We start from the raw sequence: 16,950 nt of genomic DNA, 5'->3' as shown, positions 1-16,950 counted from the left end.
ACCAGTATTCAAAATCCTCACTACTTTTACACTGAAGAAGTTAAGGTTTTAGAGACTTTGTAAAAATCCTTAGCACGGAGGACCTGGCTTACCAAATATTTGGGAAATTTCTAAAAACACTTTCGGAGGAGAATGTGAGAAATGTGGAAAATAATGAAACAATCAGGAAACAGATTTGCTAAATGATTTCAATCTCCACAAATATCTTTCCTGAAGAAAGCTTTCACTTATTTTGGTTTTAAATTGTTTCTCCAAGTCAATTGTTTCCAGGGAAGGGAGAGGGGGCCACTGGACTTGTTGGGGATTTAGGGAGTCTAAAGCCACATGTATATACATGTACAGTACAGAGAGAGAGATGGAATTCTATCTGCATTAACATGCACTACATGAACATGTACATGTACATTACGCTGCACTTACATGTATGTACAGTACATGTAGGCATCTTAATGTACACAAAAGGACAACTTCATGTATAGAAGACAATGTCTATGACATGTACATGCATTTGGCACTGCATACGTGTACATGTACATACATGTGCTACGAATGGGTTGCCAGGAAGCGACTTATTTAATTACAGAAGGACCTTTAACCATTGCCCTGTACATGTACATGTACAGTAGGTGTCATGGATTTGTGCAGTAAAATCTCAGCTCTCAAAACACTGGCAGATGGCACTGTCCAAGGACACCCTTCAATGAACAAACAATACTGATGTTTATATTTAATCAAACACTGAAACCTGGTTCTCCACTGATAAAAAATACAATGTGGCTTTCAAGTTCAGCAAATGAGTACGCCACACCATTAGAAAAACAAAGTCTCGGTGTTACATTGATATTTTTCCCTTCACCAATGCACAGTTCTAAATAATGCATACTTAATGTGCTGCAGCATTGTCCAGGGGCTTTTGAAAAATCCCACAAGCCCACTCAGGTGAGATTCAAACCTATGACCTCGATCCTGCTTACTGACTGCAGGTGTCATATCATTTGACCAGCCAGTGTACCAGGGTTGGCGGCTGCTTCAAGCCAATGAGTAGCAAGTACCCTACGTACCTACACGTATCATTTATAGATAGAGTTTCTGCACTGTGTAGAAGTTAATTTGTACTTTTATAGAAACTTAACGAAATTTTTATGAAAATTAATCTTCCCAATGCAAAATAATTCATAAACATCTGTGACAGATTAACTAAGTCCTTGAAAGAGTCAGTCAATTTGCATATAAAGTTGTCAAACATCAGTGAAAGTTACTTGAATGTTTTCGGCAGATTACAATGAAAACCACATGTGCATTTTTCTTCCTCACAGACAAGCATACTGCAATTACTAGGGCTAGCTAGGTGAAATGCAGGCTACCTTAACATTTCCTTGTAGGAGGCTGCACTTTCAGGAAACTGTAATTTGCAGTTTGGGCTGTTGGGGCAACAAGTTTTGTTCTTTTAAACAGTTTACAGTTTGGGATTTAGATAATGCCTCCAGCATTGGTCATCACAGGGCTGTGAACTCTCATGCACCGAGTGTAAAACTCAGCCATTTCAGCTTGCTCGTAAGTTTCATATCCATCTGAGAATACACATGCTACATTAAAAATCAACCATAAAAATCAAAATGGAACAACACACAATGTTTATGTCCTGTCCTTACTTGACAGATGAAAACATACATGTATCCCGACCTGCATACTCTTTCTGGTGAAGAATGAATATTTTTGAACAACTGTCATCACAGTACAAATATGACATTTTGTGTATAGAACATACAGTACACGGTGGTACACTGCCCATTAGTGATACCACTATGATGTGACTATATGCCAATTCTCAAGCTCAACTCTCAATCAATGTTGGCTGCCCTGGTCATGGGTTCCACAAGTCCTATCTTACCTCTGTTGACATCCATAAGTTGAGCCCAGGTATCCACCTTTCCATTTCCCATTGTCAAACCCTCGGCTCACAATAAATTCTGTCTGGTGAAGCAATGCCAACACTTGTTTCACGAGTTGGCTTTGAGATTATGACTACATACGTGTAGATGCAACATTTCCAAGAGAAATGTAGCCTCACAACAGTGGATCAATGTCCAGGTCACCATGTCATGAACTGATGGCCAAGCGGCTCTGTGAGCCCAGAAGAATACACTGTTCACCTGCTTGGCCAACTTCAAATCCAGCTCCACTGAGCGAGTAGTGGTTAACGTCACTAACACTGAACAGAGAAGTACAGTGCATATACATGTACATGTATGTACATTATACATGTACATGTAATTTGAACAGGTGGTTTACATCTGCTGATTCTCTCCAAAGGTCCTTATCTTTCAAAGAATTGACCTGCCCCCAAAATGCTGACATGAAGTAAATAAAGCAGGCTATGTCAACTTCATGGAAGCTGCTCATGAATTATGTTCACAGGCATGTCTACATGTACATGTTTGTACCTCTCCTACAATACTGAGCAATGCTGAGGCATTAACTTTGTTTGTATTTCTACATGGTTCATAGTGCATTGATACCAGCTCAGGATCTATGTATAATCCAGGACAGTCCAGGGCCACAGAAACTCCCTAGAACTGCCACGACATTGGACAGACCTCCCCTGTGAACAGACAATGAGGATTCTAACAATAGATGCCTCGGGAAACTCAGACTATTCCAGCACACACTGTATATTGTAGGTTGTGGCAAGGCTACCTAGTGCAAAGCACATAAATGTCAGTGGCTACGTGCGAATTTGCTTGTACAGTTTTCGGAACAGATGTGCATTCACGTCACACAACCTGCGAAAGCAAGATGGCACCCCAATATAGGTCCCTAAAAAAGAAATTCAATTTTATGTCCCCAGTTTTCATGGTCATTTACAAACTCTCATAGTGTCCCAGTGAGTTGACAGATCATATCAAGATGGCTTCCAAATAACTTGTAAAGTCATTCTATGTTTTAGGCAGTCATCATGAAGAAAACAGAAATTGAGTTGAAAAAGTCTTAATCACGCCTTCATTAACCCTCCTATGCTAAGATACATTCTTGACACAGTTGTCATATCAGTCAAAATCAGTCAAATTTCCCATACGTGTCTGTGTACTGGGGGAAATCAATTGGAAGGCATTTTTTACTGTTTTTGACGGTTACAACAGAAGGAGGGTTAATCAGGGTGACCCTAAGATGACCTCGACATATACAAACTTATTTCTTGACATTCCAAATTGCAGTCAACTTACAAGTTTTCATCCACAAGGTTATAGAATGAACAGTTTTGCCATTAGCAAACCTGCTGTGCTGTGTACATGTATATCAACTGATATATTAACAATACCATCTCTTCACTAATACCTTTAAGGGAAGGGAAAAGGAAGGAGGGGGTGTGGTCACAAAAGTATCCGTCAGCAAATTTCATGATGGCAACCCCCTCCCATTAAAAATGGTCTAGCAATGCCCCATCGCCAAAGAGAATAGAGTTCTTGAAATCTGCAGTGTGAACTTTACAAAGCAAGCTACTGATAGCAGTTAGCCAAAAATAGGAAATCACCCCTACACCCTTGAGTGATTGGTACCTACCAGTACCCAGATTGCGAATCACTAAACAACTTACACTTGAGCCCTGCACTCTTGCACCAACCTGCACTGGCAGACAAATGTAAACAGCTATTCAACTGAAAAAACGGTTCCCAAACTCCCTTTTCTCACTGCAAAATAATATGAAGTCTCGCTGCTGATATAATTAGATCTGGGTTATCAAATGGATACTTATATATCATAATGGGGTCTGGTCCGCAATGATTTCAATTACGCAGTGTGTATTCACAATTGAAGTCGGCTGAGCTTATCTGTGGAGAGAGACACCCAGTCTACATCTGTGCATCAACAATGAATGTACACGTACCGGCAGGTTAGATTTTCGTGTTGTCTGGGCCAAACGTGCACCACTTTTTAAAAAATCCTCTACCTTTGGCTGTCAATAAAATAAGCATCACCCTACCGAGTGTGTAGATAAACCAAAGGGAGTCAGACTACACGTACATGTACGACAATGAATTAATTTGTTTAGTTGACTAAGTCATTATCAACAATGATCTGTATAACGTGCACTTGATGTATGTATGAGCCATAACATGTTAACACAGATGCATCCAGGGTACATTATAGCATTCCTTCCAACTTGAGATAACCGTATTTGTAACATTCTACGATTACGCTTTTTGGTATAAATTCCTAAACTACGAGTACATTCTCAAAAAAGAAATGCTATGGCGCAAGAAAAGGCTGTAGAGTTTTTCTTGCCGCCTCTGCTTGAAAAGTGTTTGCTGAAACCTACAAACGTTTGTCTTTTTCATAACATGGCCTTGACAAAATAAGTGGGCGATGTGTTTCCTGTGGGTTGAAAAGATGGTGGAACCAGTTTATTGGGATGTCAATTGAGCATTGGTTACATTGGAATAATGCCTTATACATGTACACACAGAATGTATGATGCACACCCATGTGCGTGTTAATCAAAAATGTACTGGTATATGGAAGTGCTACTTTAAGTTCCCCTCCAAGCAAAGATGAAACAAATAAACAACACACACAAGTGCAGAGAAAGGCAAAATCCAAGTAGCATGGACTTGATGACATGAGTCTCATACAGCATAAGGAGAGACCACAAAGTATATATGGTACTTGTGGCCTTATCAGAGGCGTCAGTCACTCACTGACACAATACAGATCACATGATTCCACAACCATCCGCACTTTTGGGTAAGGGACAATACAGCCTGATCAGTTCTTCTATAGGTCGATCACAAGTGCCTTATCTGATGACCTATTGGGTCTCCTATATTTGAGGGTGGACCCACCTAAGATAATCGAAGAAAAGGGTACTGGTACAAGAAAACACAATTAAATGTCAGCACAATGTAATCGCACAACTCGTCTGATTATCAAAAAATGCTTTTATGAATAAAATGAATTTGTTGTCCCCCAGGTTACTAATGAATGTGGGTCAGGGTACCTAGGCAGTAGATACCAGGCAGTCACACCATACCCAGAATGATAGGGTAATGTTTGAATCTCAGTAACCACTTTAAATATTTCAGTAGATGAATGGAGCTCTCTCCAACACTGCACTTGGTCCAAGGAGCTGTAAGGCTTTTTTTTGGCATTGTGAGCAGGTGTCCTTAGCACACTGCTAATTTTGACAGTTTATACTGTTTTTGGACAATCACAGCTTGACCAGAATTCTTAAAGGGTTAGTTAACACGCTCTATGCAACATTTGTTGTGGGGGTAAAATTCCCCATTAAGTCCTAGAAACTCTCACACAGCTATGGCAACACCAAAATAACAGTAAACATTACAGCCATCAGGTAGTACATGAAAGTACAACCCTCTGTAACAGTCATCAGAAAAATGCACATTTGGACACCAGCCAATTAAGATATTTCTGCTGACTTTGGCCATTTAAAGGAATAGTAGGCAATAAAAGAATGGTCTAGTCATGTATGGTACTACCAAAGTACATGCAGCTTGTAAAACACATCATGTACGTAATGTGCTCGTGTACATGTATGTATGTAACCTACATGTACACATGTATACATGTAGCTCTATGTACTGTATATTAAGCATGTGACAAATCAAGGATTGCAACATGCTGTCCTGTTAGGTTTGCGTACATGCATACTTCCTGCACTATGGACAGGTGTGATAGATTTGGAACTGTGCATATTTTCATATACATGTACATTGTTAATGTAATAGCAGGGCAAAAAAGTCTTCATGTTCTCTGCTTCCATGGCCCACCCTCCATCACTCCCTTCACTCCGCCCTCCCCTATTGCTCACCTGCTAGATCAGCTATGCTGAGTTCATCATACAAATACCACTCCAGGTCCTCGTCATTGACGTCAAGACTGCCAAACCCTATCCCTCCCCTTTTCTCCAACCGACACTTATACATGGCGCCTTCCTTGTTCCAGTTCAAACAACCAAAGTGCTCCTACAGGAAATATATTTCACACTTTGGCAAAGCCAGGTTGCAACCATCATTCAGGTACAAGCTCTAATTTTGAAGACTATTTCTCATGTTCTCCGAGGTATCACTTCCAAACAAAACTAAAGTTTGATGAGATGACATCCTCTTCACGGGCATGAATTGGCATTGTGAAAGTTTTTCCAATACTGACGATGCAACACAAATAAAGAAGGAAGCAGTGACTAAAAACTGCAGAGCCAATCTCTCCATTACAGCAACACCCGAGAGATACCGGATGTTGAAGCTTGGCCAGTATTTCCTGCCCAACTTTCCGTGACAACTTGGTGACCTCAAACTACAAGAACCCATGCATGGCTAGTCAATTGTTCCGACAACTCCCATAAACAACACTTTGCATGTTGTACACACTGTATGTAGTCACTGGAGCACAGATATGGTAAATGCGTTTCCATTCAAACACAAAACATAATCCGATTGAATTGGTACAGTAAGTGTAACTCTCATTTTCACTCAGTGAACCAAGAGGACCGTACATGTAAGTCATACAAAATAGGCACGGGTTGTAACGTTTTAATTTCAGGTGTTTACATGTACATGCATACTGTATACAGTCGCTTTCACTCTTCCTGGTTTCATACACTATATCCACAACCTAAGCTTCCAATGAATACATGTACAAAGCCTGTAGTGGCCTTCTTTATTTTTTTATGTCTTGTAATGACTTCACAAATGAAAGCTATGATCACTGCGATTTAATTGTACACTGCTTTGTGCATTCACATATAATGTGCATCCCATTTCAACAGTTTGGGCAGTGTTTCTGCAGTCTCTTATACTGCAATCTATGGTAATTTTTGGAATATAAGCTGCAGCTTATACGCTGATTCTCACGCTGAAAAATGTCTCTGCGGCTTATACCCTGGTGCGGCTTATGCGCTGACTTTAAATCTTAATTTTCTGATTTTTGCATGCTGTGGCTTATACACCGGGCAGCTTGCATTCCCAAAATTATGGTATCAACCAAGTCTAACAGAATTTTAGGGGGAAAAATGACTGATTTAATAGTAAAATACGTGTAACTGTTCTTTCTGGATGATTTATTGAAGATGGACACATATATTTCAACAGACCTATGACATCACGCTTTGTTTACATGTATGCTTTCCTATGGCAGTGAGGTGGGATATGATCCATTGAGCACCCACAGGAAACAGCACATGTAAACAAAGTGTGACATCATCGGTACACTCTGCCTATGAAAATCACTCTCTTCACAAATGTGTTTGGTGTGTCAGTTAGGCGCAGTATGTCCAATTCACAGAAGTCAAGGAGCTCACATTCCATTCATCAGTTTACTTAAGTAAAAATGGTACAGAATGTTTACACACTGAAAAATTGGCTCAATATGAAGGAATTTAATCACAGAATTGTACACAGAGGAAAAACCACATAAAAGTGTTCCTTCAAAACCTAAATGATTTGAAAGGGAACTCCTACAGTTTGATAAAAAGCCAAGTGAACAACCTTACATCTTACCTTTCATGTTTTCCATCAGCTCTGCCCATGTTTCAGCGTCTTCGTATCCCATAGTTAAAACCTCCGTCTTCTGCCTCAATCAAACAAAGTCAGCTTGACTTGACCAGTCAAAGATTTTCAATCCCAAATCAATCTGAAAACCTCTACGATGACAAACGCTGAAGCCAAGATTTGTTCCTACAGGTGGTCTGTGTGAAAGCGTAGTGTCGAGAATTTGCAGTTTTGCAACATTTGGGAATACTGGGAAAGTCACCTCCACTTGCAGATGACAAGTTGCCCAATAATTTCTCATCTACTCACAAGCTGACAATCACACACAATATACTGGCATACATGTGCTTCATTGATTACACGACCTCATCTAATTGGGCATCATAAAATATTCAGACCATCTGCTGCTCCCTGTAATGTTGTCCTGTAATTTACTGAGGGAGATTTGTGTGCATACACACATAAGTTCTTAATGGGTCCAAATCCCACTTTTTAACAGCATCAAGTCCCTTGCAATTAAGATAAATCCAGGACCACCATCTTTCTTACTATATACATTGTACATGTCCACCATCGTTAAGCTCATGGATGATGCAATCAGCAACCTGCAGCATTACTGTGCTCACGTGAGATCAGCAGCCTCAAGGTAGCAATGATCTTGGAAGTGGAGCAACACCATTCCTCCCTAAACTTGTGATCGCAGTTACAAGGCCATCTTTCTTTCCAGCAAGGCTCCATATTGACAGGAAGTAGCTTTCTGTGCTGATTCCGTCTTGCCAACTGACCTCAAGACCAAAGGAGCATGAAATACCCTACGTAGTTCCCTGTTTTGACGCCTACTCAACCCTCTTCCCTTGCGTCATTGCACTGCACTCTGGCAGTGCTTTCGAGACGTTTATCCCAAAAATAGGCCCCACTCTCTCTGGGCACAGTGCCAAGCCAGACAAATGAATCACAGTTCCTCAGAAATGCTCAAGGTGCCTTACTTTTTCCTTTCTTCCAGCAGACTGTAGTTTTCCCGAAGCAAACGGCTTGACGGAGACAGAGAAAATCTCCTCACATCCTGCACACATACTATCAAACCCTTAGGCCATCTTGGAATATCAAAGCGCCATGTTCGTAGAGGTAATCGATTTCATGGATAATCTCATTGGCTTTGTGGCTCAAATCTAAATCAAAACTTGAGAGGTGCTGGTGAATTTTAAAGCAACTGTCTTTTGTAGACTGTCCAGACAAAGTGTCATCAAAGTCTGGGGATAACATCTTGAGATGCAAGTCATTACATCATCGCTCACAACAGCCGCGCAAAATTTGCAAATGTCTCACCAACGAATGGTAAGAGATCTGAATCCTCCGTGTGAAACAATTTGCTTAAAACTCGGCTCTCAAACTGTGAGCGTTCTGGATACTTTGGCTCAGACACGTATGAGTAAATTGACACAAACCACTTTTCCCTGGGAATGTACATAACATACATGTGTATGTAATAGGTCCATCCTTTAGGGAAAGATTACATGGCTTGACGCAACTTACACGTAAACCACAGTCGAGAAATGACTAAGAAGCACTGTATTCCCCACGAGGATGATGAGACACTGGTGAGTGAAGGTGGCTCAATGATGGAAAAAACTAAAGTATCTAGCTGACTAGCTCAGACCAATGTGATCCTGACTCACAATTATTCATTGCTAATTATACGCATCCAGACAGGAAAGCCGGCGTAATGAAAAATCAGAGACCTGGATTTATTGTGAATTACCGTAGCTCTGGGGTGGATGACTGAGTGTATTCAGGCACCAACGAACTCATCCATCCTTGGTAACGTGATCCTCCAGAACCCTACTACAGCTAAGGCCATTTCCTTCAATTTCTTGAAATAAATACTGCAACTTTAAATTCGACAAGATCTCACAAACTAGATTTCTGGCTTTATAATTGGATCAAAGAGTCATTACGTGAAAATGGGCATGTGCATCCCGCCTAGTCTGCACTTTCATGGGCTGGAACAAGATCATTATCGCCGAACAAGCTATTCCTTTTATGTTTTCATCGAACTGCCTGGAGGCAAATTCGAACATTAAGCAGAAGAGCAGTAGTTTTTTTAACTCATTACTAACCAAGTAATGTCTACATGATTGAAGTCTGTAAAAACACATTTGAACTATCTTGTGCACATCAACATGCACGACTGAAAAAAACTGTAAATATGTTGCTTATAAATACAATGTGTAACGTACATGTACACAATGTAAATTCAGTTTAATTTCAAAGGAGCCTACTGTCTTTTTATGCATACTTTTGATGGAATTATCTGAGGTTACAGAACATGGGCACTGAACACTGATAACCTAACTTGCAAACATTAAGCATAATGTCCATTGTCCTGAAACTCAATTCAGGAATCAATTTAATTGCAAAAGCATGGAGGAATGCAATCACTTAACTTTTATCAATATGTTCCAACACTGATCATGCATGATACAGTAGAGTGTTGCAGGATGGCATATTTTCTGTTTTACATGTAAATGTGAACTTGTAAAGTTTCTGAAAGATACATGTAATTGCCTACAATTAAGTCATTTTAGATTCTGTGTTTTGAAAATATGGCTGTGACTGTGGTCACATGGCACATATTTACAAACCTGTGAAAAAAATTGTTTTTTAGCACAAAAGGTAAGTAACTGCAAAAACATGTGTTTAGCCAAAGCTTCGTCTAGGGTCCAATCAAAAGATGTCAAAGTACATGTACTGTACCGGTACCATGTGACCACATGGTTGCCCAGAGATTGGCCACCACTGCAATGGGCGAGAGTTTGGTTAGCAATTGTATACTGGATGTTGTGAATGAGGCATAAATGCTAAATTTTCATATTAACTATCTGTGAATTCACGGCAACCACTTGTGCCATGAATTGGGCCAGTCCAACACTACACACATAGGACAAGTTGCGTTTTTCTCATTTATCAAAGTTGCATTCCACTGCAGCCTTTTCCAACAACAATGGCAGAAATATATACATCAGTTCACAAGGGCCTTTACGAGTGCTTCATTTCAAATCTGCCATCTCCAACCACAGTAAAATGTGAAACAAAATCCTACACTTCATGTTAATGCATACAGGTAATTGTACATTAGAACAGGAAAGCAACATGGCAAATTATCATTAAATCATGCAATGACAGATAGTAAGTTCCATCATCAATGCCAACGGTTGAAGGACTTATAGTGCCAGTATATTTCCAAACCGGAAGAATGAGTACATGCAAATTTATCAACTGCAGATCAGATTAACATATAACAGTGCCACTAGCATTTGTTGTTTTTATAGCCATGGTAGGGTTCCAGCGAAACACTTACTACTGTGGATGGAAAATGACCTACATGGATTTTAGCATACACTGTACATGTCATTTAATTCTATTAAATTTCCAGTACTGAAATCAAACTTCAATTCTGAAATGTGTAACTGTGTAATTTCAATAAGATTTTACACATATTTACATGTACCCTAGGGGTTGAGGGTTAAAGATTCATGTACATGTACAACAGGTTTGTGCATTTGGAGGAAAAATTAGAAGCAAAAAATTTGAACGTGATAACATGAAACCCTTCAAGAACGTACCATCATTGCTCTTGTCTGTGTTTTCAGAGCAGGTGGGTACTTCTTTTTCACAGGTGCCATTTTCCTCACCGTTGTACCCACTCGCCCCAACCTGCCCAGCACTGGCGACAGTCTCGAAAAAGCTATCCCACGGTGCACTCCCGTCGCCAACGTCCTGTCCCATGATGGTCTCCTCGGGGTTGGGCAAGAATGTGCAGCTGGACAACTGGCCCTCTGTCATCGGATTCCACTGGTCACCCACAAGTGGGTACCGATGGTCACTGGTCAGTCACATGGTACGTGGCTACAATAGCCCCATGCACCTACACACCTACACTGCCCATCTGACAACTACATGTATAGGTGCAATCCCCAAATTGTGCAAATACATTTAAGAAAACAGCACAGCATGTGAGATCTCAATCACAGTTCCGGCACTGCCTTACACGGAGTATAGGCATGCCAAATCTGACTATCAAAAATAACCGGTAAGGAAAGATCCCATCTCTGATTCTGATCGAAGTAAACAGAGTGAATTCTGAGTTGAAAGTCCAAAATCCAGCCACTCGCAAGATCTGTACGTGTAAATTATTCATGGAATCCTTTCCGGATATGAAATATACACAGGAGAAAGGTTAATTGCTACGATCTCAACTACCGGTAGATACCACTGCATTTCTTGTCCCAGTATATTTGGAACTAATATCCTTTACAGTATAGTTGCATGCACATGCTACATGAAGTGGTCAATATTTTGCAACATGTGTCGGCCCATGTAGAAAAATATCCCATTCAAAGTGTATACTGTTCACACTCACACTGCTCAGTTCCCATTCAAATCCTTTATTGATAAGAGACCATTCCATGTGGCTAGCAGATAACAGAGGCTCTGAATACACAACTCAGGAGTCTGTCCATCCGTGACTGTAGAACAGCCTAACTTAAACCAGTCAATGATGTACATGAAATTGTTGTATTGAATGTTGTTCACCAGCATTTGTGAGGCTCCACTGTAGACTGGAGGCAGACTCATCGTAAAATTCCAATTCCTCTCAAATATGCAAATACTGCCTTTACAACCATTCCAGCGAGCAGACAAATATTTTCACGCTTTGTTGGTGGTGGAGTTGCCATGGTAACTGTGGGTGAGCTGAACCCTCACATGGCCAGCCATGGACCCTAAAAATGTGCACATAAGCAGAGATGTTCAAAGCACTAGTAAAATGCTTGTCAACACACCACAGGCAAATTCAACAGAACCTCACAGTGAAAAAGACAAAATCAATAAGTGATGACAATGGCTAAAGATTTACTTCAGCTTGAGGTCAAAAAAGTAATGAAACCGTTATAACAATAAGTGTATGTATCTTTATGTAGTGTTCCAAGCTGGAGTTAAAAAAAAAGAACAAATGTGTCTTTCCACAAATGTCTGCAAACATGCTGAAAATTGTTAAGTCAAAGAAATAATTCGATTGTGTTACACTGCAAATTGGCAAACACCCCTATGAACATAATAGAATGACCCAGCAGATGTACCGGAGTACACGTGTACACCCTGTATGTACCGCGTATTGTGCCTGAACACACTGTACACTGTGGTATGTACATGTACATGTACCTGTAAAGGCCCTTGTGTTCATGGTTAAGGTTGACGTAAAGCCTGCCCCCATTTGGCAGTTGGAAACTATGTTGACTACAATACCGGTATATCAAAATGCAGGAAGAAGTACATGTATGTAAGCTTTATGCATTCACAAAAATACTGGCATATTGTAGAATCAAACATTTGAAACACAAACAACTTCTGAATCCATGTAAATAATGTTCCATAGACATGTATGCCTTTTTATCTCCCCACATGTACAGTATATTGCATGTATAAATACCTGAATGTCATGCTTTATAATGCTAATTATATGAAGCCTTCCAATACCTACATGTACATGTACATGCGGAAATGACAAACTTAAAAGACGTATCCATGTGTACGCAGACTCTGCACTGAATGCATACAATGTATACATGCATTTATGTACAAAACTGTTGTCCAAAGAGTGCAAGAGTCTGTGTAAACACTGCCCCCACAAGGTTGCTAAGAAAATAACTCAGCTGAAAATGTTAATGAGGTCAGGAGAGTCTGATGCATATTCATCAACTGGTTTTACAGCACTACTAGCACTGAGTTCATACCGATAATTTAACAAAGTGGATTTTGTCTCTGCTTTTGGAAACTTGGAAGAGTAATGTGGATTTAGGGGTAGCCAAATGATAGGAGTTCTCTGATTATTAACCGAATTCTGGAAGGGCGGTAGAAACAGCCTAGCGTAATCTGAAATGGACCTCAATTGAAATGATTCCCAAAAGCCTATTTTTTTCTGTTTTCCTGATGTCTCTGATCTTTGCCCCAAATTTGAGAGAAAGCTCAGCTGAAAGAAGCGTTCTAACAACTTAAGGGTAAAGTTAAAGAGAGAAACCAAGTGGTACTTGACCTTCAAAAAATTGAAGCAAAGGGAAAAATGCAGGAGACAGCTCTGAAGATAAAGGAACAAGCAGTGAGACATAGGAAGTGGGTATGACCACCACTTCTCAAAATACAAAATGCCCTATGAGTTGGATGATAGTTCAATCCTACCAGCCACAAGTCAGTGCAGCCAGATCATCAGCCACTATTGAGGCTACTGCGGGGAGAACCATATCCTCCTTATCAGAATGATACTGAAAAAGCCACACCATCATTCATCAGGGTGGGGCCATATTGCCTTTTTGTGCCAAACGAGGGGCGACAAAAGACTTGTCTGCAGATGTGGTCAAACTGGCCATCTAGCCTCATCACGTACTGACATCCCATGCTACAAACTCATCACGTACTGACATCCCATGCTACAAACTCATCACGTACTGACATCCCATGCTACAAACTCATCACGTACTGACATCCCATGCTACAAACTGCAGTGAACAGGAGTAAAGAAACTCTGACTTTCCCACTGCCAAGGAGGTGCCGTATCTGCCGCCATGCTGGAAAACCACACTACACTTGGGTGTTCTGGCTCCTTTGCCAACAGAGCCAGCTGGAACCAGTGAGTAAAGATGCTCCAGCATCATCATTTTCCCACCTTAAACTGCAAAACCCACCTGATAGACCGATGACAGCAGGTCGGTGGCAGAAAAGCCTCTGGGCTACTTGGATGAGGCCGTGGGATATAGTCTCCCACCCACTGCGGTGAAGTCCACTGGCCCACCTGCTGTGCCTAATGTAGTCTGGTGTGGTAGTGGTCAAGCCAAAGGTCTATCAACCAACGACTAAAGACCCTCATTTGTCAAAACTCCAGAACCTAAGCCTACTGGATCCCCATCAGACAGCGAGAAGACCTTTTTCACCTGAAATGCAGTATTGCAGCCCCCAAGCTCTTCTGGGAGCCACTCATCAGGATTGGGAACAAATTATGCGAGACAATAAAAACTTGAGAACATTCTGGAGTAGGACTCTTGTTATTCTACCTGTAGTGTCACGGCAAAATGAAGCCTCTCATTCTCACCATCAGAGAGCTGAACGAACACTTCATCCATGTTCCTCGGAGGAAGAAAAGACAAGTTAAAACCCAAAGGCCCTAGAATGAACTCTTTTGCTATTGAATTTACTTGCGTGAGAATCTCTATTTTAGCGATGTGTATACATATTTCTAGCCTAAATGCTAAGAGAAACTCAAGTACGCCTTGCAAAATGTTTTAATTCTTGCAGAGGCTAAGGTGTTGTATCCTGCTTCGACAGGAAACTCACACTGCTCAGTGGCCTTTTGGCAGCCAAAGTGTGGGAGAGAGAATTTAGTAGCCAAGGTTTTGGTCTTTTGGTCCTTCCACTGACCTTTGGGTGACCATCTTGTCTTCAGAAAACCAACTAAAAGATGTTTGATTGAGTAAATGGGAACTACCTGCTGCAGATCTTAGAATAGTTTTGGTTTGATCGGTGTTTTTGTAAATGGGTCCAAATTCTTTACACTGACATAAATTTGGCTGTCATTTGTAACTGTAACATATTTGATACTTTCCCTTTATCCCTTGGGGTTAGGCAAGGATGTCCATTATCACCATTTCTTTACATTCTTGCTCTTGAAGCCCTTGGTTGAACAGTTTGATCTGAACCAAAATTTACAGGGTCAAATAACCAGATTGGACAAAGTCAAACTTCCATGTGCACCAATGACACAACACTGATTCTTTCTGTTGAAAACAAGGTCACTGAGAGTTTTGAGATGATCTAGAGATATGGGAGGGCATCTGCGGGAAAGGCTCATCAATCAGCAGAGAACTAACGGTATTTTTTTGAGAAAAGGAAAACCTTAGGCCCTGCTGATGGACCCTGGGTAAATGTAGCTACCCACTCAGATAAAATTGTTGGTCACTATTTTGACAGCAGGAACTTAGTTGACAAAATATGGTAGGAGAAAATAAATGGGTTCATGAAAGCCATGGACTCATGGGAGACTGAAATGTCAGTTAATCCAACACAGAAAGGTCACTATTGTCAACTACATTTTGTGTCAGATTTGGTACAGAGCTGAGGTCACCCTCAGAAGAAGGAAATCTGGCCAATCAATGACTTGATCTTAGAGTTCATCTGAGGCCAAAAAAATTGGACATAACAATGGGGGAACTTGGGAGTGATTGACAATGAAAGTGTGGTGGCCATCTTACAATGTGTACCAGTATAAGATATTTCCAATTTTCAACAAAGTAGCACACTGGAAATCTTTTGCTACATGTACCTAATGGCGGGGTTCTCTGAGAGAGAGACTGCTGCAGAACTAGCCAGGAATGACTGGCCTCATGCTGACAACATGCCATAATTCTACCAATCTGCCGTTTCTCCTTACCATCAGTATAGAGATTATGGTGCTGACTGGTCCAAAATCACAAGTAAAGACTTGTATTCTTCTATCATGGAGGCTAAAGCAACAAAATCAAAAGCCCAGAGAGACCATCTGGGTGCAGACTGGGCCACCATTTCAAAAGGCACCTTGCGTACCAAACCTGACAAACCAGTCTCCATGAATTTTCTAGCTGGTAGCTGTTTAAGATTCTCCAACGACCAGAGTTTATGCACCCAATGTTTTGAGTTGGAAACAGGAGAGCATATTTTTGTTCATTGCAGGATAATTAAACCAAAAAAACACTCAGTGCTTCAGAAATCATCTTAGTTCTCTCAACAAAGAACTCTACTTTGCTTTTCACTTAGTTCATAAATTCCATTAAAAGGTTTCCTTGAAACACAGAGTAATTTATCTTCTGTTTACTGTGGTGTTTTGTTGTAAGGTTTTGTAATGTAAGGTGTTCTTCTGTTTTTCCAAGGATGTTCAAGTAAAGATTTTGTCACGTTTGTTGGGGATATTTGACACACATACTGTAGAAAAGACTTTTAATTTTTTTGGGGGTAAAAAATTGAACAATAAAAGTCACTTGACTTACCGTGTATTTACAAGACAAAAACATCTTTGAAAAGCCCATTAACCTGCACATGTACATAGGCCTAGTCATTTTTTTAATTTTAAGATCATGCATGAGGCAAACGAATTAATTTTCATTTCCAAAGATACTGTACTGTAAAAATTTCTTCCCAAAACTCTTTGAATTGCAAAGGAGAATGAACCACACTGACATGTAAAGGTTTCCCTCATCCAAAGTCAACCTACTTCCATTAAAGTGGAAGGGTCCCAATAAGAACAGTTGATGAGCCACTTGCAAAACTCCGCTGAAGGTGCAGGACATTGTCCACTAGGAGACAATCACAGAAGAAGAAAATGTAGGACTAAAGAGATACAGATGGAGCACTCTAGGCAAAGCTC

General features: G+C 40.5%; 1 protein-coding gene across 8 annotated transcripts in view; it reads right to left on the bottom strand.

Moving 5' to 3' along the window:
* LOC110985248 (trafficking kinesin-binding protein 1-like) overlaps positions 1-16,950 on the bottom strand; it is a 49,377-nt gene that overhangs the window by 17,795 nt on the left and 14,632 nt on the right. The window contains exon 1 of one of the 8 annotated variants that reach the window (XM_022246185.2): positions 16,798-16,888. The exons of 2 other annotated variants lie outside the window; for them this stretch is intronic. In XM_022246185.2, coding sequence (XP_022101877.2) covers positions 16,798-16,873 — 76 coding nt within the window. In that variant the 5' untranslated portion in view covers positions 16,874-16,888. 5 more of the 8 variants (XM_022246213.2, XM_022246171.2, XM_022246195.2 and 2 more) reach the window with 5 other exon arrangements.

Source organism: Acanthaster planci, linkage group LG03, assembly GCF_054643075.1.
Source record: "Acanthaster planci isolate LZ-2023a linkage group LG03, COTS_SCS, whole genome shotgun sequence".
Lineage (NCBI taxonomy): Eukaryota > Metazoa > Echinodermata > Asteroidea > Valvatida > Acanthasteridae > Acanthaster > Acanthaster planci.
Note: the sequence above shows the minus strand (reverse complement) of the source record. Positions and strands in the feature narration are given on the sequence as shown.